We start from the raw sequence: 22,563 nt of genomic DNA, 5'->3' as shown, positions 1-22,563 counted from the left end.
CCATTTTGGTTGCCCTCCTCTGGACACGTTCCAGTTTGTCAGTGTCCTTCTTGAACTGTGGTGCCCAGAACTGGACACAGTACTCCAGGTGTGGTCTGACCAGAGCAGAATACAGTGGCACTATTACTTCCCTTGATCTAGATGCTATACTCCTATTGATGCAGCCCAGAATTGCATTGGCTTTTTTAGCTGCCGCATCACACTGTTGGCTCATGTCAAGTTTGTGGTCAACCAAGACTCCTAGATCCTTTTCACATGTACTGCTCTCAAGCCAGGTGTCATCCATCTTGTATTTGTGCCTCTCATTTTTTTTCTTTGCTCCCAACGCAGAGAGATGGGTCCTGCCAAGTTACATATTTGGGTGAGAAGTTCCAGGAATGGCTTGCCTGATAAGGGCATAGGAGGAAGTGTACGAAAGAGCTTGGTTTGGATGGTTTCCAACCCTAGGGGGAAAACCCAGTGCTGAAAATTCAGCGGCCAAGTTCCCGTCTGATTGGAGACTTGCTCAGAGCCAGCAGTGGTGCTGGAACCAGGTGCTAGGCAAGGAGTAGAGAAAGACCCCAGAACACTAGCTGTGAAGGGACAGAGAGCACCCACAGAAGGACACCCACACGATGGACAGGCCACGCAGAACTCGAGGCTGGAAGGTCTCCTGGAAGATGCTGCTCTTAGCAGGTGAGAGGTCAGCACCCTGCAATGGAGAGGACTTATCTGGGGGGAGTTGAGGATGGCTGGAAGAATTTGGTCTTTTAGTACAGATCTGCATCTCTCCCACTAATGCAGATGTCGAAACCTAACTCTGCACCCGATTTCATCCTTCTCCAAATGTTGTGGTGGTGCAGTTCTCAAGAATTCGAATTAGAGGATGGTGTCATTTTGAGTGAAAATGCCTTATTAAACATGCATTTATATGCAAAAGGCCTGCTAGGGACCACCTTGTTGTACACCTCGGTTTCCTACCTACTAGGATGCAGAATCCGGACCCCATTTCCAAAGGGGTTGCTGGTAAGAGCCCTGGAAGAGGGCATAAAAACTCCTTTTGGAATGAAAGAAGCTTACACGCAGCTGAGCTGGGGGTAGGATCGTGACCTCAGAGACTTCTCAAGAAGGAGCTCTGAGGGTAGCACCAGTGGTATTAGAGATATGAAAGCTAGGAGCTAAATGGCAGTTTAAGCCTAGGTTATGGGCACAACAACAGAATGCCTAGGCATGCTTTTTTTAATAACAAAAATACAAAGCTGAAAATGAACAAACTGCAGCTAAAACATTATGTTCGTATTTCACATGGTCTAGTCCTTCCCCTGCCCACCCCCTTAATATTCTTAAGAGGGTATCTTTTCCGTCTTTAGAGAGTAGCTGGAAGTGGGGAGGCAGAAAAGGACACTCCTTTCCTCCCCGCTGCAGTTTTAATCTGAAATCTTTGGCGCAGTACTGCCCCCAGAGCTCAGAAACTGCTCGTGCTGATGAAATTCCCTGTCGCAAAGTGTGCCTGGAACAATTGGAATTTTGAACGCTGAACACCAGAGGACCAGGCTCTGGTCCTTTCTGAGCCAGGGATGGAGAGGCAAAACTGTTGGAGGAGGAACCTGGGTACCCAATGAGATGCGGTCCTTGTGAGTAGAAAGGACTCATCCTGAGGTCCCTGAAGGGGGTGAGCACAGACAGGGGCGCAGACCTCCTTCACTGGGCCCCTTTACGCTACTGTTTACTTACCTAGAAGCGTGGGAGGGTCTTGGAAGGGGAAGTGCCAGAACGTTTCCCCTTTTTTCATGCCCCAGAAGGCGGCTGAGGCTGAGCTGCCAGGAAAAAGAACTGACTCGCTTGCCCAATAAAGGGCTGCACTTATTGTTTGCGGAACAATTCTTGGGTGCAGGGGCAGTCCAGGACATGTTGCTGGTGTGTACAAAATGCCAACCAAATAATAATAAAATTATAATAATTTAGTATTTGTACCTTGCCCATCTGGCTGGGTTTCCCCAGCCACTCTGGGCGGCTTCCAACAAAATATTAAAATACAATAATCTATTAAACATTAAAAGCTTCCCTAAACAGGGCTGCCTTGGGGGGGAAGTCTGGTAGTTGTTTTGCTCTTTGACACCTGGTGGGAGGGCGGTGCCACTACCCAGGGCGGGTGCCACTACCGAGAAGGCCCTCTGCATTTTAAAAGGGCACTGAACGTCAATCAACCAAAGTCCTGGTTAAAGAGGAATATTTTTGCCTGGCACCTAAAGGTGTATAATGAAGGCGCTGGCCAAACCTCCCTGGGGAGATCATTGCACAAACGTGGAGCCACTGCAGAAAAGGCCCTGGTGTTGCCACCCTCTCACAAAGGAGGCCAACGAAGATGGGCCTCAGAAGATGATCTCAGGGTCCGGGTCGGTTAATATGGAGAGAGGTGGTCCATATTTTTTTCCTTCTTCTCCACCCGACAGATTTCATCCTGAGTTCTTGCTTCCTGATGACTCAAGCCCAGGACAGTCTTGGAAGGCCCTTCACGACTGAAGGAAATTCTCCAGAATCACAGACTGCCGTCTTCACAACAGAAGGTACTGACCTAAAGCAACTTACTATCTGCTCTGGGACCAAGGGACAATTGATGAGAGAAATTGGGTTTTTATCTCTTATCAGGTGCCATATATACGCAGCTCTTGCTATCCAAACACAATGCGTCCTCAGGAAATCCTTTTGTTAGGTGACTGTTTGCAAGTCAACGATTTCCTATGGGGAAATTTCTATTGCATTCCCAACCATGAAATTCTTACCCCTAAATGGTGATGGGAAACCTGGGGATACCCTCTGAAACCTTGCAAGGGGCAAATGAGGAAGGGCAAAATGCTCTCTAATTTGACCGATCTCTTGCCCTTCCTCCCTCCCACCATGGTTTCTGGCGAAACACCTGCCATGGACCAGGGAGAAACCCCCAAAAGGTTGTTTAAGGATGCATGTGGGTCCAGCTGTTTGGATATCTGAATCTGCAGTGTATATAGCCAGGTTGGGTACTAATGCCTCACGTTTGGATAAGTGAATTTTCACATGGCAAGCGTTTGGATAGCGGAACCTCTGCTGCGGACAGGAAAATGTATCTGCCTTCATTGGGTGGGAAACTGGGGATTTAAGGCTAAGTGACTCTGGAACATATACACCATAAATGCAAGAATTTCTGGGCTGTTATGAAAATGATATATCAATGGTATCTAACACCGTGCAAATTGGCAAAAATGTATAAATCTAAATCAAATTATTGTTGAAAATGTAAATAGAAAGAAGGTTCTTTGTATCATATGTGGTAGTTTTGTAGGAAGGTTAAAGCTTGCTGGGAAATGATATGTAATGGATTGAAAAGGATGTTTAAAATAATGTTTGTAAAAAATAAATATAAAAAACCCAGAAACTTTTCTTTTGGGAATTATAGGGACAGAACTACCTGAACTGTATAGAAACTTATTCATGCATGCTACTACAACGGCAAGAATGTTACTTGCCCCAAAATGGAAAGAAGTAGAAGTCCCACCAAAGGAAGAATGGATACAAAAACTTATGGAATATGCAGAAATGGCAAAACTTACCGGAAGAATAAGAAATCCAGATAACAAACTTTTAATAAAAGAATGGAAATAGTTTGTTGAATATTTACAGAGAAATTTTAAACAGATAAGAACATTGGCAGGATTATTGTAATAACCTGCAGTTTCATAAGAGTATATATTTAAAGTAGATGAATAAATGAACAAATTAAATTAATTTGGGTATGCAGAAGATGTTAAAAATAAATTTATGGAACCGCAGAAAGAGGGGGAAGTGAGTCGAGTTTTGAAGTGTTAAAATGACTGTAAATTTATGGAAATGTATAAACTTGAAAAATCATTAAAAAATAATAATTTCTGGGATGTGAAACGGAATATAAACATAACCATCTTAGGTATGTTTCCCCCCCCTAGTTTCTCATCTTTTAGGGGGACGCCTTCAGTGTGTTCCTTTTATTCACCCAGAGCTGAGTTCTCTTTTCAGTCTCTACATTTTTAGGGAAAGTTGCTTTGTAAAAGCGTATGTCTCAGGCAAAATTACATGTATATTGGAAGAAATTCACTCCTAAAACGTTAATGGATTTTCACCAGGAGGTGTATTTTCTTTTCTATAACTTTCAAACGAATGTGGAGAACTGAACCCCACCCAAGATTGGAAAAAATGAGAAACAGAAATGGAAGTATTTGCTTATCCCTAGTCTGGAGGGGGCCCAAGTCCTCTTCCGTTTCCTTGAAGTTAATGGTCCTTTTCTCTGTCCATCCCCACTGTCAGGAATGAGCCAGCTCCTAGTGGAACTTTACAGCTAGCTGCAGAAAAGAGAGGGTTAGATCTGACGCAGGCTGAACAGTGGCGAGTGTCCAGTGCGACTCCCTTGGACATTGAAATGCCGGTTGCCAAGGGAACAACGGAGAGTGGGCTAGAATACAGCCAAAGCTCTCAGGAAGTTCAAACAGATGCAAGCAGACACAGAGATAGTCTGTCAGAATGGGAAGAGGCTGGAGCTAATCCAATAAGTCTGAAGAGTTGGCGAATGGGAGGGCTGCTAGACAGGAAGCAAAACAAGACTCTTAAGGTGCGAAAGTTCAATATCTTCTGTAGGAACCGGAAGGAGTCTTCAGAAGTGTCATCTTGAGTAATAATGTCGGCTGCTTCGTTAGAGCTGTCCAGAGTTATCTGTTAGTTTTTACAATAAATCCTCCTTATTAATTACCTATACTTACTCCTTTTTAATTACCTATGCTTACGCCGGAACCTGGACTCCTGGCACCCACCCTGCAGCTGCCACCCATTTCATCTTCTTCTCAATGTATTCACAAACTGAGACCAGGACCATAATATCAACGACAGAGGAACTATCAGATCTACACAAAGAAAATAACTTCACTGATACAGAAACAGGTGGGAACTCAGAGCAATAGTTTGACCTCCAAGTACTGAGGGAGGGAACTCTTACATTTCCAGTTCTGAGCAGCAAGCAGAGGTGCTAACCTTGCTCCTTTCAGATCAAGGGATGGATTTCACCTAGCAACTGAAGTTCCTAAAAATATTCTCCGCAGGCCCAGTCAACCCTTCAAAAAGTGTGGTGGCCACCATCGTCATCATTGTGATTCTGCTGGTACTCGTCGGAGCTGGGTTTCTGCTTTACTTTTTTCTCTGTGAGTAACACACTGGAACCTGGGAGCACAAGACTCCCAGTCGTGAGAAAGAAATGATGGTTCATGTCCAGAGCAGGAAGGAGATGGGGAACCTGGAGTCTCCCACGTATTAAGGAAGGAGATATGTTTGTAGGCTTAAAATCCACCCCTTTCCTTAGACCCTTTGGAGACCCTGTAAAAACTGCTCCTAGGAACCTAGGAGATCATGCTAGTGGTCCATCTAGCTCAGGACGGTCAACACTGACAGGCAGCAGATTGCAAGCAAGCGTCATGAAGCACAGAATCATAGATCAGTAGAGTTGAAAGGGACCCTGAGGATCATCCAGTCCAACCCGCTGCAATGCAGGAATATTATTATTATTGTATTATTATTGGATGTTAACATTTGACTCTGAACCTCCTCCCTTTCTCAGGCGTCCATCGTAAGAGCCACGGGACACCCACCCAGGTCATCTCCGTAACACCGTTATATGAGAACATCTCCCCTGCTCAAAACGTGAGGCCTCAAGTGGGCGACACAAAGGCTTTGGGGAATCAGCTTCCTCCCCTGTGGCAGTAAATAAGATCAAACGAAAGGAACGTCTTACCAGTTAGATTCTTTAATAATCACAGCGAGAGAGAAAAGAATACGTCTACCTAGAAATGGTGGTGCTCCCAATTAAGGGTCACCCCCCCCCATTAATCTGCATCCCTCCTACGTCTTGTAATCTGAGGTTGTACCCTCTGCACTTTCTCTTCTGCCACTTTCTGAGCTCTCCGTGTCTTTGGGGAAGGTGGGTGAATGCTGTCCACAGACTGCGAATCTGTTAACCCTCTCTCTTCCAGTGTTTCTTCTGCTAGCTGTTCCCCATCCAGTATCTCCCAGCTTCTGCCATTTGAACTATGTCCCTCCGCAAACCGCTGTTCCAAATCTATACTGTCCTCCTGCTCCTGGGAAGTTTCAGGATCAGGGGGAAGGGGAGACTCCCACCATTCTTCCTCAGTGCAGCCCTCCTCAGCACCGTCCCTGACAACTATTCAACATTGGCTTTCAGATTTTGAGGTGCTGTCGAGAGCATAACAGTCCTTGCCCAGGGGAATTTACCAACTTTGAACAGGAAGATATGTATTTATTAAAATGCATAGTAACAAATGTATCACATGATAATCCCCACCCCACAGTGATTTTTCAGGTGCTACATTAACACAAAGCTTAGGCTAAGAGACAGTAGCTCAGGAGTGCCCAAACTCTTTTTAGGATTGAAGTTGTTGACCTTTTTTAAGGATTTAATCCCAGGACATATACTGCCACGGGGGCTGAATTAAATCGACCGGTGGGCCAGATTAGGTCCCTGAAATAGACTTTGGACATGGCTGCAGTAGCTGGTCACCCAATAAGCTTCATGGCTGAGCGGGCATTTGAACCAATAAATGACTTTCAACCATTTTTAATTAATTCCAGGTCGTGCCCAACAGTTCCTCTGCTCCTGACCAGGTATACGAGGTAAGCATTGGCAGGAGCTCTTCATGATTTACCCTTCAGAAAAGACCCGGAAGAAGCCAATATTAGGCAATAATTTTGGAGGTGGTGCTGGGTGCACTCCAGGGAGCCTAGATGCAAAGGAGAGATGGGCTCTTGTGTCTCTGAGAGCTGGTCAGAGGATGGGATTTCTTATCTTTCCCTCCTCCCAGGCACAAACATCAATCATGTCACCTGATGCACTGCCTCCATTTCTTCTTTAGAGTCTGCAGCATGGAGATCAGAACGTCTACAACGAGTTGATGTTCAGACAAAACCCATCGGAAGTCCCCTCTGTTGGGTCGTCTCCTTGACCCTCATCGCTCATCCCTTTTCAGAGGAGATGTGCTCATTTCAGCGCATCTGAAGTGGGGATATCATATTCTCCATCAAAATGGACCCTCCTTCCTTCAAGGCCTGTCCTTCTGCAAATCCTAGCCCTCGCTTCGAATGAGCAGACACAACAAATCAGCATCGGAAGGAGAGTCTGCTTCCTCGTGACCCTGCTCCCGTCTTAAGATGGAGAGGCTTTCACAAACATCCCTGCTTGCCGAGGGATTGTGGGTGGTGAATGTTGAGTTTTCTGGGTGGGAATTTTAGTAATTTGGCTGAGATGGATAAATACTGGTCATACAGGGTGAGTCTTTTAAAAGAGGCCCATAGAACATGTGTGCTCTGTATCCACAGGACTCACCCTGTATAATAAAAAGGAGAATTCACTGGATGCCTAGATCCAGGTTTGGGGCAAGTCGTCTTTGGTGAGAGAGCTCCAGCAGAGATTTAAAATCACTAAACATGCAGCGAAGTAAAGCATGGAAATATAGGCAGCTGGACCTTTAAAATATCCCCTTCTTGGTTGCTTCCAAAGCTCCCCACTGCCCTCAGCATAGAAAGAGACCACAAACTTGGTAAGTTTGCTTTTTCAGTGGCAGGAGTGGGCACATGTGGGAATATTCAGGGATGCAGGAGAGGATATTTGTTTGATTATAGCCTTTCCAACTTGTGTTAACAAGTTCACAATTTAGCAGAGTAACATTCCCCTTTTTAAACTTGCAGCGGATGCGTTTGCTCAGGCTCGCTAAAGCCTCTATAATAACTGTTCTGGTATTTTCCCCTTATTCCCTCATAAAAGATAAGACACGACACAGTCTTCTATAAAAGTATAAAAAGAGTTTACTCACATTCTGTTCACGATTAGATCCCAGAAGGCAGACTTAGCTTAGAAAAGTAACATACACCTGGAAACTATCTCATAAGGAGACAGCCCCTTTGTCCTTTCTTGGCTGGAAGCCAAGAGAGCATCTTTGGCTAAGCAGATGTTGCTTCTTCGATGCATGTAGTCAAAGAGAGAGAGATGGCTGCCCTGCCCTGTGCTTTTGTCATTACCTGCACAGGTGAGGCCACGCCCACCTCTAGTCACATGCAGAGGAAGTCTGTCCCAGCCCAGAAGGAAACAGGAAGTTTACCTGCTGGCTGGACAAACATTCCTCCCCATGTGTAAACATGTTCACTCTAGGAATGTTGTACTTGACTGCTCTTGTGTTTCACATCCCACAGCACAAAGATGACCTTGGGTCCCCTGGTCCCCCAAATCACCTTGGGGGTTTTCAGGGGATTTTACAATCTCGCGTAAACCCCCCTTCCCTCCGCCTGAGTTCCCCCCACGAATGGGAGAGCTGCTTTCATGGCCCCAGACACGAACTGGAAACTTTAGCCACGTATTTTAAAGACTAACAAGCATTAAACAACCAAAAGCCTTCCCGTTAGGTATTTTAGGTCAAGATCTGCCGAAAGAGAAGAGGACATTATTTATGTATGCTACTACGGTGGCGAGAATTCTGATAGCACAAAACTGGAAGACTGGAGAAATTCCGACAAAAGAACAATGGCAAGATAAATTGATGGATTATGCAGAACTGGCAAAACTGATGGACTACGAGAAAAGGACAACAGTGACTTTGAAAAAGAGTGGGAACCTTTTATAATATATTTGCAGAATCAAAGAAAGAACATCGGCTTGATGGCAGGATTTAAATAAACACTCGCATCTTTATTAACAGAGAACATTTAAAATAATGAAGAAATGATATAGTGGGTTTTAAGAAAAAGCAGTATGTAATAAGGGAGTAACAAACCAGAAATGGAAGCTGAGGGAAGCCCAGGAGGGAAGGGATGAAGAGGTGTAATATGTATGTTATTGATATGAGATGTAATCAATGACAGAAAAGAAAGTGAATAAAAAAATTTATTTTAAAATAAAATAAAGACTAACAAGCAAACCCTATTCCCAGCTCAATCAAGATTTGAACTGGGTGCTTATAGCTATAAGTCTCTGCTTCTGAAGGAATATTGATTGACTTGAACCATTTGTTCTCCATTTGATGTGTTCTATGCTGGGTTTAAATTGTGTTAGCTGCTGTGTATTGTGCAGATTTCTGCTAGGGTTCTTGTTTTGACTGAGCTCCTTTGTTTCGGTTTCCGGATTTTTATTATAAATTGCGTTTTGTGTTTTATTGTAATAAGTAAAGCACCTGGAGAACAAGGCTGGGTGGCTGGTATACAAATGTAAATAATAATAGTAAATGATTAGTAATAATAATAGATGATGGTGAATATTTGCTCAATAAACAGGTTGTCTGAAAGAAACTGCAGTCTGCTGAGTTGACTGTGAGTAGCACCCACCAGTCTGTATGGTTATGTAATGTTTCACTCAACGCTGCAAGACTGATAGTTCTGATAATGGAGAAACGTTCTCTGAGGGAAGCCCCGTTGAAGTGAATTGTGCAAGCATATTGTTCATTTAGAGAAGATTCCCGCAGGATTCTGCCCTGTATTACTTAATTGTGTGTGTGTGAGAGAGAGAGAGTAATAGTCATTTGCAGTTTCCTCAGGCCCCTGAAAGATTTGAGTCATGACACCATCTATTGCTTCCTTCTTCAGTTGTCAAAACAATCTTTCTGTGTTTCTGCAATCGCCTCTCCACACTTTGAGCCATCTATTGGGGCTCTTTCGGGCTGTCACTATTTTGGGGAGACAATTTGCAGGCCGCACTGCTCTGCACATAACTGGATGCATTTCCACAAAGACAGGGATCTGACTTTATTTGGATGCTATGCTTTTATACTGAGAGCTGGACCATAAAGAAGGCTGATCGCCGAAGAATTGATGCTTTTGAATTATGGTGCTGGAGGAGACTCTTGAGAGTCCCATGGACTGCAAGAAGATCAAACATGTCCATTCTTAAGGAAATCAGCCCTGAGTGCTCACTGGAAGGACAGATCCTGAAGCTGAGGCTCCAGTACTTTGGCCACCTCATGAGAAGAGAAGACTCACTGGAAAAGACCCTGATGTTGGGAAAGATGGAGGGCACAAGGAGAAGGGGACGACAGAGGATGAGATGGTTGGATAGTGTTCTCGAAGCTACAAACATGAGCCTGACCAAACTGTGGGAGGTGGTGGAAGACAGGAGTGCCTGGCGTGCTCTGGTCCATGGGGTCACAAAGAGTCGGACACGACTAAACGACTAAACAACAACATGCTTTCATACGTGCTGTGAGCCACCCGGAGTGGCTGGGGAAACCTAGCCAGATGGGCAGGGTATAAATCCTATTATTATTATTATTATTATTATTATTATTATTATTACCTATCAAACACCATATACTGGTCTGCAACTGCCCACCCCAGCTTGCCAGTTGACCACTCCAGCTGCATGAGATTGAGAGGGCAATAAAAACAACATGCGAGTCTTTTTACCGCTGCTCTGCAGTCCCATTGGACTCTGGACTTCGGGAGCCATCTATGTTCTCATGTGATTCCTTTTTGCACCAGGATGGGGTGGAGAATGGAGGGTCCTTCATAGAATTATAGAGTTGGAAGGGGTCCCCAGGGTCATCTAGTCCAACCCCCTGCAATGCAGGAATCTCAGCTAAAGCATCCATGGCAGATGGACATACAACCTTTGCTTAAAAACCTCCAAGGAAGGAGAGTCCACAACCTCCCAAGGGAGTCCATTCTGCTGTCCAACAGCTCTTATCGCCAGGAAGTTTTTTCCTAATGTTTAGTCGGAATCTCCTTTCTTGTAACTTGAAGCCACTGGTTCGAGTCCTACCCTCCGGAGCAGGAGAAAACAAGCTTGTTCCCTCTTCCACGTGACAGCCCTGGAGATATGTGTCTAATCTTCTTTTAAAGCCATGCTAGTTGGTGGCCGTCACTTGCGGGAGCGAATTTCACAGGTTAACTATGGGCCATGTGGGAAAAGTCCTTTCTCTGGTCTGTCCTGAACCTTCCAACATTCAACTTCACTGAACACCTCCGAGTCCTAGCGTAGGGTTGCCATATTTCTAAAAGAGAAAATCCGAACACAAAAAAATGTTGAGCTTTTTTTGCTCAAAGCTATTGGGCAAAACAAACAAACAAAAAAGAGTTTTTGAGCTATTTTTAAGTGTCCAGGTTTACACAGACCCTTCGGCGATTCCCGTCCGGACATTGCTTCCGCCTGCAGTATTCCGGCTATGTCCGGGAAATTCCAGACATATGGCAACCCTAACTTACCTCCCCTACCCACCCACCCACCCCCAAACCATGTCTGCCACCCGCTGGAAGGAGAAATTCAAATACTTTGAAATACTTTATTGTCACTTGTACAACTTGTATACAGTGAGATTACACGAGCACCCCCCACTCAGCTCTCTTAGTAAAAATTTCTTAATTCGCACTCCCACCAAACCCGAAAGTCAGTTGCCCTGTTGTTATCTTTTCATTCAGCAGCCTAACAGCCCACGGCTAGAAGCTGCTCTTTACCCTGTTGGTGCGACTAATCATCATAGAATAGAATCATAGAGTTGGAAGAGACCACAAGGGCCATCGAGTCCAACCCCCTGCCAAGCAGGAAACACCATCAGAGCACTCCTGACATATGGTTGTCAAGCCTCTGCTTAAAGACCTCCAAAGAAGGAGACTCCACCACACTCCTTGGCAGCAAATTCCACTGTCGAACAGCTCTTACTGTCAGGAAGTTCTTCCTAATGTTTAGGTGGAATCTTCTTTCTTGTAGTTTGGATCCATTGCTCCGTGTCTGCTTCTCTGGAGCAGCAGAAAACAACCTTTCTCCCGCCTCTATATGACATCCTTTTATATATTTGAACATGGCTATCATATCACCCCTCATGCTTCTATATCTTCTGCCCGAGGGCAGGAGATCAAGAAAGTGCCGGCCAGGGTGTGAATCATCCCTGAGAATTTTCCTCACTCTCCTGAGGCAACCTTCTTCCATGATCATCCAGCGGATTCACGGGACAGGCCATAATATCTTGTGCCATATTCACCACCCTCTGCAGGCACGTTCTATCAGTTGATGTCAAACCAGCGTACCACACCGTGATGCAGTATGAAAGGACACTTTCTATTGTGGACCGTAGAAGGAGATCATCAAATGTTGATTGACATCGTTCTTTGGCAATATTCTGAAATGTGGTAACCTTTCCTCCATCCCCTTGATAAATTGGGCAGTCCTTTTCTGAGCCCTTTTTGCAACTGTGCAATATTGTTTTATGTACAATGAAACATCTGGAGGCAGTTAAGACCTGGCAGCCTCTCATTGGCTCAGGCTTTGGGCTGGGCATCTGTGTCTGTCTTGTGGCCTCATCATTAAAAGGTAAAGGGACCCCTGACCATTAGGTCCAGTCATGGCCAACTCTGGGGTTGCGGCGCTCATCTCGCTTTACTGGCCGAGGGAGCCGGTGTACAGCTTCTGGGTCATGTGGCCAGCAGGACTAAGCCACTTCTGGTGAACCAGAGCAGCGCACGGAAATGCCATTTACCTTCCCGCCGGAGCGGTACCTATTTATCTACTTGCACTTTGACGTGCTTTCAAACTGCTAGGTTGGCAGGAGCAGGGACCGAGCAACGGGAGCTCACCCCGTCGCGGGGATTCGAACCGCCGACCTTCTGATCGGCAAGTCCTAGGCTCTGTGGTTTAACCCACAGCGCCACCCGCGTCTCTGGCCTCGTCATTAGCTGATGCTGAAGAAGCCACGGGCTCCTTCCTTCCCCTTTTTCTTCTGCCAGATGCCCACCGAAAGCTTTTGCTCCCTTCTCAACTCCACCAGCACATGACCTGGCACCCAACAAGAGGGCTGGGAGTCACGGGAGGAGGAAGCCCAGCTCTGCCTGAGTCACACTGAGGACGGGGTGCCCCTTCCCTCCCAAGACCCTGTTCCACTCCTGGACTTGCAAACCACCCCCTGGAGCACTCCTTGGGGGGTAACAGGAAGAGCAAAGGAACCCAGGCATAGCTGTCAACGTTTCCCTTTTTTAAAGGGGAATTTCTTTATTTCGAATAGGATTTCTCGCAAGAAAAGGGAAAAGTTGACAGCTACGAACCCAGGCATCCGGCTGACACCACTGCTGTCCTGTCAAGCAAAGCCCCCAAGATGGAAAGGCAGGCAGGGCATCTGTGGCTCACCTGGACCCTGCGTAGGTGTGTTGCGGGGGGGGGGTTGGACTAGATGACCCTTGGGTCCCTTCCAACACTATGATTCTATGAAGAGCCCCTGGCAGGCAGCCCTCCTTCTGGCTGTCTTCGCCTTCATCGACGTCGTCCGCATCCGTGCCGCCCCTTTCGTCAACATAGTCTCCATCGCTCTTTTACCGTCGGGGCCGCCCAGGCGTTCTGTTTATTGCGCATTTATGACGCTCCTGGACTCCTCGGTTCCAGGCCAAACGCGGCTGAGCTTCGGAAGCGCGGCGTTGACCATCGCGGCTTCGCGCTCCTCCGTCTGGTTCTGGGCAGAGCCCTCTTAGCCCTTGCCCCCCGACGTCCGCGCATTGGCGACAACGCAGCGGTCCCCCGACCTTGCCAAGGACGCGGGGAAGGAGCCAGCCGGCTGAGTCGGCTCGCGGTGGATGGAAGCCCGGCCCCCGAGGAAGGCAGGGCCGGGAAGGATCAGCTCTGGGCTGCCCGCAAGCGGGCAAACGAAGAGACCCCCACCACGAAGCGAAGCCCCGCCATAGGCAGGTTGGACGTGCGTCCGGCCCAGCCTTGGAGACCCCCGGGATGGAGGAACTGCTGGCGCGCAGCGCTCCTCGCAGGTGAGCAGGATCGGGACCAAACTGATGGATACGGTTATGATCTCGTGCTGCGAAGCTCCCAGCACTTTTTAAAACGAAGAGCGGGGGGCAGAGGGGTCAGGGGGGCTGCAGAAGCATACAGACTTATTTCACTTTATGCGCGCTCGCGTTGTTCCTCTGATCAAAATCGCCCCTTCCAGCAGCTTGCAGACATGGTTTGGTGGAGGTGGGGAGGAGAAGTAAGTACTTGACTCTCCGCCACCCCATGGCTACTGGCAGAAGTGCCAACTTGGTGCCCACGGGTGCCCGGGGCCGCAGATGCCATGAAGAGTACATGGCCCTGGCACCGAAATTTGTGGGTGCCCTGCCCCTTCATGGGGAATTTTGAGGGTGCTCGGGCACCCAAGACCCAAGGGAGTTGGCACCCATGGCTATTGGCAACTTTTGGATCAGGGTTTCCCTTGAGCACGCTGCTATCTCCCTTTGGACTTCATTTCTGCTGTCACTCAGTTTTGTATCAGAAGAATGTTATGCAGGGTTACCATAGCATAGAGAACTGAATACTCCCGACAGTTGAAATTCTCCACTCAGAGAGGCTGAATTCTGCGCAGGCTGAGAGCCTTTGCCTGGGGCTCCTTATTTTGCCTAATTGTTTCGGGTGTGGGGGTTTGCATCTGCCAGTCGAGGCAAAGAACATTGCAGCGTGCAGCAAAGGCACCATCTTCCTTCCTTCAGCTGAGATGGCATCACTGTTTCATCAGCTGTGGCTGACACTCACACAGCCCTGTGTTTTCGCAGTGGGTGGTGAGGTGGGGTACCAATTCCTTGGCTACCCAACTTCAGAATGTGGGAGGAGTGGGCAAAGGGGTGAAGACCCTGCATACGAAAACTTAGGACATTTTTTTGTTTCTTCCACTCTTACTTGTACATTCAAGAATGTGTGTATTGCAGTTGTGTGGCGTGTTGTATTTTTTAAATTAATTTTTTTTTGCATTTTCAGTTTTATCATAATCACAATTTCCATACATACTTCCAAAAACTCAAACCTCGCTCTATTCGAGCATCGACTTCCTCCCGCCCCTTTTTCTGACTTCCATACATATTTACTTTATTCTTAGCGTTTCCATAACAACTTTTTTACCTTCTCTCTTGTTTTTTAGTTCACCTCTTTAAATGTAAATCAGTTCCTCATATTCTCTTTACAAAACATTTCAACTCAAAGCTACAAACGTTTTCAAATGTTTACATTGTTCTTTCAAATATACTATAAATTTGCTCCAGTCCCTTTGAAACGGTTCGTCACGCTGATTCCTGATCTTCCCCATCAGCTTTGCTAACTCCGCGTATTCCACCATCTTACTCCTCCATTCTTTCACTGTTGGGCTCTCCTGTGAGTTCCATTTCTGAGCCAAAAGTATCCTTACGGCCATTGTGGCATACTTAAACAGGTTTACATCTTTTGGGGGGATTTCATCTCCAATTAAACCTAACAAGAACATCTCTTTATTTTTTATTAAAGTTATATTTCAAAATCTTTTTTAATTCATTATAAATTATATCCCAATAGGCTTTCACCATGGTACACGTCCACCACATATGATAGAAATTCCCCTCCTTCTCCTTGCATTTCCAACATTTTTTATCCTGATTTCTATACATTTTAGCGAGTTTGGCTGGTGTTATATACCAACGGTACATCACCTTTGTTACATTTTCTTTGAGTGACATACACGCTGTGAATTTAATTGTTTTTGTCCACATTTTTCCCCATTTTTCAAAAACCAATGTTATGTCCCAAATCTTGGGCCCACTTAATCATAACACTTTTTGCCCCCTCATCCTTTCTGTGCCACTCTAGTAATAATTTATACGTTTTCGACAATGTTTTTCTTTGACTCCTCAACAATTCCGTCTCTATGTGTATTGCAGTTGTTGAGGTCTCTTTGATGCAGTGAAAGAGACTTTGGGGCCATCCGTGGATCTCTGAAAGAGAACAGAACTGTGCTGAAACTAGGACTTTTGTTTGAAGTGACGTCTCCTCTTCGCTCTCTCCCCTTTACAGCCTCCATCCTGAGTTCCTCCTTCCTCTTGACTCAAACCAAGGGCGAGAAGGAGACAGTCATCAAGATGGACACAGAACACCCAGAAGAAGGAGGCAGTGTCACCTTCACACCTGTAGACCTTGATGTGGAGAACCTTAACACCTTCATCTGGTACCGAGGGGAAATTGAGGAGAGTAGTCGAATCTTTACTTATATACTAGTACCAACTAGAATACAGAATAATGGACCTTCCTTCACTGAGCGGGAGACTGGGGGCCTAGACAGCTCCCTTAGCATCAGGGATTTATGGCTAAATGACTCTGGACTCTATACATTGGCTGCTAAAGTATCTTCGGGAACGGTGATAGGACTTATAGTCATAAATGTCTTAGGTATGGTGTCTACTTTTAGGATCCGCCTTACTTCTATTACTGTAAGTTATTTTAAACTGTTTCTAATATTGTGTGTTTTAATGTTCTAGCCTGCCCTGGGAACTAAGGGCCCAGAGTGGGTAAATAGTGGTAACGGAAATGGTAATCACAGAATTGACTTTATAATCTGAAACACACACAGAAAGAGAGACATCGCACGTTCTTTTGTAATTCACGGAAATCTGTAATCAAAATTTTTTTTTTAAACAAATCATAGAATTGCAGAGTTGGAAGGGACCCCAAGGGACATCTAACGCAACTCGTTGCAATGCAGGAATATGCATGGAGAAGAGTGATGAGGGAGCCCAACAAATCCATCTGCATGTCACTACCTGGCAGCCCTGCTGACCTTGAGGCTCATATTCCATAAACTGGGAACGTTAATTAATGCCGTTGCGATCTTGCTTGTCAACCTGCGGGTAGAGTTGCTTAGTCGGTTACTGGTCCTGTTAATACGATTTTGTAATTTCTGCTATATTGTTGTTTTACCCATTTTATTTTTATCGCTTTGCTCCCTGCTCTGGGGTTGGAAAAATCCAATGAGGAACGGGATAGAAATACTGTAGATTAATCAGAACGGCATGGAATTCTCTCGTGTGCAGGGAAGCCTGAATATGCAATGCACACGGGTGCATTTGTCCATGCAGGTCACCCTCCAGCTGCATTCGTGGAGGGATGTGAAGAGAAAGTTTGAGGTGCTTCACTGCAGCAAGGCCACAGACAAGCTTGGGGCAAAGTTTTCACCTTTTTCCCTTTTCCCTACTGCCTTTAACAGTAGTCAGAGCAGGCTGAAAGATTCTGGTAATACTCTTTTTACGACATACAGTCATACCTCATGTTACATTTGCTTCAAGTTACATTTTTTCAGCTTGCGTCCCACGGCGACCCGGAAGTACTGGAAAGGGTTACATCCGGGTTTCATCCCTCGTGCATGCGCAGTAGGGCTAAATCGCGCTTCGCACATGCGCACAAGTGCCAAATCGCGCCGCGCAGATACGGCGCTTCAGGTTGCAGGCTTTTCACGTTTTGAATGGGCCTCCAGAACAGATCCCATTCTCAATCAGAGGTACCACTGTATCTCCATGCCGGGGGGGGGGGGGAACCTTTAGCTATTCATCAAGGCTGTTCTGAATCAAATAACTGGCAACATTAGGTTGATGTCCAGAAGAGCAGGTTTCACTGAAAATTGCCCTATACTCAATGTTACACATGTGGAGGACATGCAAGAAAATAAAGGAATTTTGGAATGTAATCTATAATGAGCTTAAAAAAATGATTAAGGTATCCTATCCTTTATTTTAAAAACCGGAGGTGTTTCTCTTAGGGATACTTGGCCCAGATATACCTTAAAATGCGAGAGAATTATTCTTGTATGAAATTGTAGCTGCAAGAATATTAATTGCATCAAACTAGAAAGGAGAGAAAATTCCAAGAAAACTGGAATGGCAAAGTAAGTTGTTGGAGTACGCCAAATTGGCAAAAATGACAGTAAAACTGAGAGGTTCTACAGGGCAAACTTTTATTAAGAGATGGGATATGTACAAAAAAAAACACCTTATAAATTACTGTAATAACATAATGCCAGTGGGAGGACTCGAATGAATTCTGTGGTATGTTGACTAACAAGAGAATACAATATTGATAATTGACAAAAGCAAAGAAAAGAAAAGAAAATGAATGTTAATAGTGTGCTAGAGAGATTAAGCGGTAAATACACGATGGGGTGGCAAGACATTGTTAAATACTTAAGTGGAATGTAGAGCGATATGATGTAACAAATAGCACGATTATCTTTATTTTTATTATTATTATTATTATTATTATTATTATTATTATTATTATTATTAAACTTGTGTGTTTGTTACATCTTTTTAATCTCAATAAAGCAATTTAAAAAAGAGGGGGGGGGAAATTGCCCCATACTCATGTGATCAACTGGGGAAGGAAAATCATGGACACATACTTTCCAAAGCTCACAGCACTTTTCTCTCCCGTCTTGCAGATGTAGAGGAGGCTGACTCCCATCCCCAAGCGTCAATTTTTGGAATCATCCTAGGTTGTATGATTGGAATCGTGGCCATGGGAGGTCTGGGGTTGTTCCTGTACCCCAGGTTTCACTCAGCGTAAGTCTGCCATCCTGGTCCCCTTGAATCAGGGTCCCCCTGAATTTGCCATCTCCCCCTCGTTCTCCAGGAAGTTCCTGCTCTGCTTAACTGCTTTGAGTGGTCTCTCTGCTCAAGCTCAGGGTTTGAGGCTGTCTCACTGTGGTGAGCCAATGTGGTGTAGTGGTTAAGAGCGGTAGTCTCGTAATCTGGTGAACCGGGTTCGCGTCTCCGCTCCTCCACATGCAGCTGCTGGGTGACCTTGGGCCAGTCACACTTCTCTGAGGTCTCTCAGCCTCACTCACCTCACAGAGTGTTTGTTGTGGGGGAGGAAGGGAAAGGAGAATGTTAGCCACTTTGAGACTCCTTAGGGTAGTGATAAAGCGGGATATCAAATCCAATCTCTTCTTTTCCTTCTTCACTGGTGTCCTGCCCGGTTCCCCAGATTACGAGTCTACTGCTCTTAACCACTACACCACACTGGCTCTCACTTGCAGCAGCTGAGTTTGCCTTTCCTTGATAATCCAGCAAAGGCACCGTAGGCCTATTCTCTGTTAAACCTGATGATTCTGATACACAAACATTTGCAATGAGTAGATGACCACATCAAGCACCCCTCCAAAATTGGTTAGAAACTGTACACATTGGGTTGACTTTTCAATTCTAAAAGGTAAAGGTAAAGGACCCCTGGCAGTTAAGTCCAGTCGTGAATGACTCTGGGGTTGCGGTGCTCATCTCACTTTACTGGCCGAGGGAGCCGATGTTTGTCCACAGACAGTTTTTCTGGGTCATGTGGCCAGCATGACTAAGCCACTTCTGGCGAAACCAGAGCAGTGCACAGAAACGCCGCTTACCTTCCTGCCGGAGTGGTACCTATTTATCTACTTGCACATGACGTGCTTTCGAACTGCTAGGTTGGCAGGAGCAGGGACCGTGCAACGGGAGCTCACCCCATCATGGGGATTTGAACCGCCGACCTTCCGATCGGCAAGCCCTAGGCTCATGAGGGGTAGCTAAATTGTGACCTTCCAGATGCTGTCAGACTCAATAAATGTCTGGAGGACACCTGATTGAGGAAACTTTCCTTAAAGGTTGTTTTTTTTCCCCCTTTGGGGAGTTCCCAATATCTAGAGGATATCCTAGCAAGGCATTTTCTTTGCACCCCTAACCCATCTCAGGCCACTCGCCTTGCCTGCTTCCACTAATCTAGTAGGAGTTGTTCCTTCCGTGGTTTCGGCCTTTTGAGCAGAGGGTTCAAAAGGAGCAGAGGGTTGTGGGTTTTGAGTGCCTCCTGCTTGGCTCTGGTGGGCTTATTCTCCTGGATCTCTCTCTGTTCCCTAATGCTCTTTCTGTCCTGTTTCTGTCATTTCAGAGCCAGGCGTCGCTTACACGAAACCCACCGTGGTAAGAATGATACACATATGATTCCTAATGTATTCAGACTCCAATCTCTAGAAAGCAGTAGGAAGGGGAGGGGAGGGGGGTTGAGCCAAAGCAGAGCAAAGGGAAGGTCTTCCTTCCTCAGAAGGAAGTAGGACATGGATTAGGAACTTTTTCAACCCAGCGAGCCAGATCCTTATTTCCATGAGTCCTGTGGGCCAACTTTGACATGTAGTCTGGATCACCCCTCTACCAGTCACCTGACATCCGCCCCTCTCAGTGTGTCCTGGTTGGTTCTGCTGGGCTTGGGTTCTGTCTGTTGTACGTTCCAGGTCCGTGACTTTCTCTCTTTGTAATTTCAGACCAGTGCTTCAGTGTATCGGTAGGAACAGAATAGAAACCCACACTGGTAAGGATAGAACAATGGCAGTACCTAATATATGCAGACTTCAGCATTCTGATTCAAAGTCTAGAAGCGGGAGAGGGGTTGAGTTGCAGCAGAGAATGTCTTTCTTCCTGCAAAGGAAGTAAGAGTAGGAGTGGAGAACCTCTTCAGCCCAGCAGTCCAGATCTTTATCTCCATGAACCCCCCTGGGCCAAGTTTGCCAAGTAGGCTAGGTCACCAACATGTCAATCACATGATAACAATGACTATGAATTTCATTTGCAAGCAGGTTCCTTTGAAGTCACTTATAAACAAACTTCAAAGTGTGGGCCACCTTTGGAAAGCAATTTTCCAATCTATAACAGTTGATGCAACCCCAGGATAAAGACACCCATGTTATTTGGAATAAAACTTGTAGCGTTTACTGAGGACAGACAAATGCTCAATATAGAGAATAATCCCCAAGAAATACAAAATGTTACAAGAGCTCTGAAAACCAACAATTCACCTGGCTTTGATGGTTTACCTGCCTAATTTTATAAAAACATTTTCAGATAGCAGTACTGTTGAATTAAGCTGTTTAACTATTGTAAGCTAACTAATGTAATATAAGAATCTTGGAAAGATGAAAAAATAACCTTAATTCATAGGAAAGACAAATATCCGACATTACCCTAATCTTATAGACCAATATCATCATTAAACCAAGATTTCAGAATTCTTGCTCCAATGTACACAAAAAGGTTAAAGTTATTTTAATGTATAGATATCCAGACCCATGGATGTCACTATAGGTTGTTTACTATCAGTTAATGCAAGAAAATTCTTGTATTTAATAAATGAAATAGAAATAGCTTTGGTTTTCTTAGATGCTGAAAAAGCTTTTGATAGGATAGAAAGTAATTATTCATACTCCTTGTTGGATAAATTAAATACGGGTGTTCCTTTCTTAGAATATATCAAAGCTGTTTCTGAAGACCCATGCACAGTTTTATATATAAACGAACAAAAATAAATAAATTACTGAAATCATTTTTGAGGAAGCAGAGGCCCCCCCTTTCACCTTTGCATTTTTTGTGTGCTGAACCATTGATACAATCTGCAAAAGAAGTACCGGAAAAAATGTTAAATCAAATACCAATGCTGGTATTCATAATATTGATGTTGTGTGAAGTATATATGTATTCAATAATACTATGTACCTATGAATTTGTTGAGTTTATGTGTTTGTTGTGTTTTTTAAGTGAAATTTAAACATATATTTAAAAGGAAGAATCTAGAGCTTGGCTGTTATCCTGACACCTTTACACTCGCTGGCTGGATTACTGTAAGGTGGGATCAAGTTTGATGTTTCCTGGATAACAGGTTGATTATTGATTGCATGCTTTCCCTTATAACCCTGCAAGTAGAAAGTTGTGAGCTCTGTTGTGTCATCGTGTTTGCTTTTGAAAAATTCAACAAAAGCTAGAAATCCAGGGAACGGCCTTGCAATAAACACTCAAAAGTGCTGCCCCATTACAGCCCCCAATACCACAATGCCTTTGAACTTCCCCTTGGTCCCACTGACTCCTTCTTATGATATCTTGCAGGGTGAAGACATACAATATTCAACACTAGCCTTCAAGGCCAACCACCCTCCACAGCCAGAGCCAGCGGCCGTCTGGCCTTTGGAAAGCAACATAATATGCTCAGAAATCAAGAAGAAATGATCAGGGATAATTCTCCCCTGCTGGTCTCCTCAGTGCAAACATCTCCTATGACTTACCTCCTTTGCCTGGATTGTTCTGGGGAAGTGTGTTGAAAAAAATTGGTTTCCTTGTCTGAAGAGAAGAATGTAGAATTCTCCCACATAGGCACACAGTCACCTGGTGTAATAAAAAGTTTTAGCAGTGGGACCAAGTGGTTCAAGTGGTTTTTGCCCCCCTCGCCTCTTCTTCCAGCTCCGCCCCCCAGTGCCGCTTCTCTGGCCCACCACAAGGTCTGAGGGACAGTGGACCAGCCCGCAGCTAAAAAAAAATGCCAGCTCCTGACCTAGGCTCATTGTGTATGAAGAGAGCATTGCTCAAAGACAACAGTCTTGATCGGAGATAATGAGATCTCAAGGAGACAGTCACCTGCTCATAGCAGTAGATGATATGGGGTGGCCAAAACCTTATTTGAGGGTGCAGGCCATATAAGTCTGCTATCCTAACCATGCCTACTCAGAAGTAAGTCCTACTGAATTCAGTGGGGCATATTCCCATGTTAAGTGGAGTTAGGATTGTGGTCCCAGTCATCTCCTTGATGGGGAGAGCCAGTGTGGTGCAGTGGTTAAGAGCGGTAGACTCGTAATCTGGTGAACCGGGTTCGCGTCTCCACTCCTCCGCTTGCAGCTGCTGGGTGACCTTGGGCTAGTCACACTTCTCTGAAGTCTCTCAGCCCCACTCACCTCACAGAGTGTTTGTTGTGAGGGAGGAAGGGAAAGGGGAATATTA

General features: G+C 45.3%; 3 protein-coding genes across 9 annotated transcripts in view; all 3 read left to right on the top strand.

The window, feature by feature from the left end:
* Positions 1-22,563, top strand: part of LOC114603344 (hemicentin-1-like) — a 136,442-nt gene that overhangs the window by 50,512 nt on the left and 63,367 nt on the right. The gene's annotated exons all lie outside the window — the stretch shown is intronic.
* LOC144328497 (uncharacterized) lies at positions 507-9,324 on the top strand. 6 transcript variants are annotated; one of them, XR_013393770.1, is made up of 8 exons: positions 507-675; positions 2,433-2,546; positions 4,804-4,923; positions 5,082-5,180; positions 5,594-5,676; positions 6,622-6,663; positions 6,903-7,586; positions 8,446-9,324. XR_013393770.1 is itself a non-coding variant. In XM_077932232.1 (7 exons), exons 1-7 carry the CDS (start codon positions 615-617, stop codon positions 6,990-6,992), a joined length of 609 nt encoding a protein of 202 aa, XP_077788358.1. In that variant the 5' UTR covers positions 507-614; the 3' UTR covers positions 6,993-9,324. The 6 variants fall into 6 exon arrangements, 4 of the variants coding, with proteins under 4 accessions (XP_077788358.1, XP_077788360.1, XP_077788361.1 ...); XR_013393769.1 differs by having other exon boundaries at positions 8,236-9,324; XM_077932232.1 differs by having other exon boundaries at positions 6,903-9,324.
* LOC114603348 (uncharacterized) lies at positions 13,221-22,547 on the top strand (the record flags this gene model as incomplete). The annotated part of the gene is made up of 5 exons (XM_077930921.1): positions 13,221-13,770; positions 15,812-16,183; positions 18,225-18,345; positions 19,697-19,728; positions 20,067-22,547. Coding segments are annotated over 5 exons (1,110 nt in total), but the record flags the coding sequence as incomplete, so codon positions are not given.

The sequence above is a fragment of the Podarcis muralis genome, chromosome 7 (genome assembly GCF_964188315.1).
Source record: "Podarcis muralis chromosome 7, rPodMur119.hap1.1, whole genome shotgun sequence".
Taxonomy (NCBI): Eukaryota; Metazoa; Chordata; class Lepidosauria; order Squamata; family Lacertidae; genus Podarcis; species Podarcis muralis.
This window is presented reverse-complemented; position numbering and strand designations above follow the sequence as displayed.

Bases quoted from the DNA above. Each gene is read 5' to 3' on its own strand.
- LOC144328497 (XM_077932232.1), top strand. From the start codon at position 615: ATGGACAGGCCACGCAGAACTCGAGGCTGGAAGGTCTCCTGGAAGATG. The intron at 5,677-6,621 runs GTGAGGCCTCAA...AATTAATTCCAG, and splicing joins ACATCTCCCCTGCTCAAAAC to GTCGTGCCCAACAGTTCCTC. The intron at 6,664-6,902 runs GTAAGCATTGGC...TTTCTTCTTTAG, and splicing joins CTCCTGACCAGGTATACGAG to AGTCTGCAGCATGGAGATCA.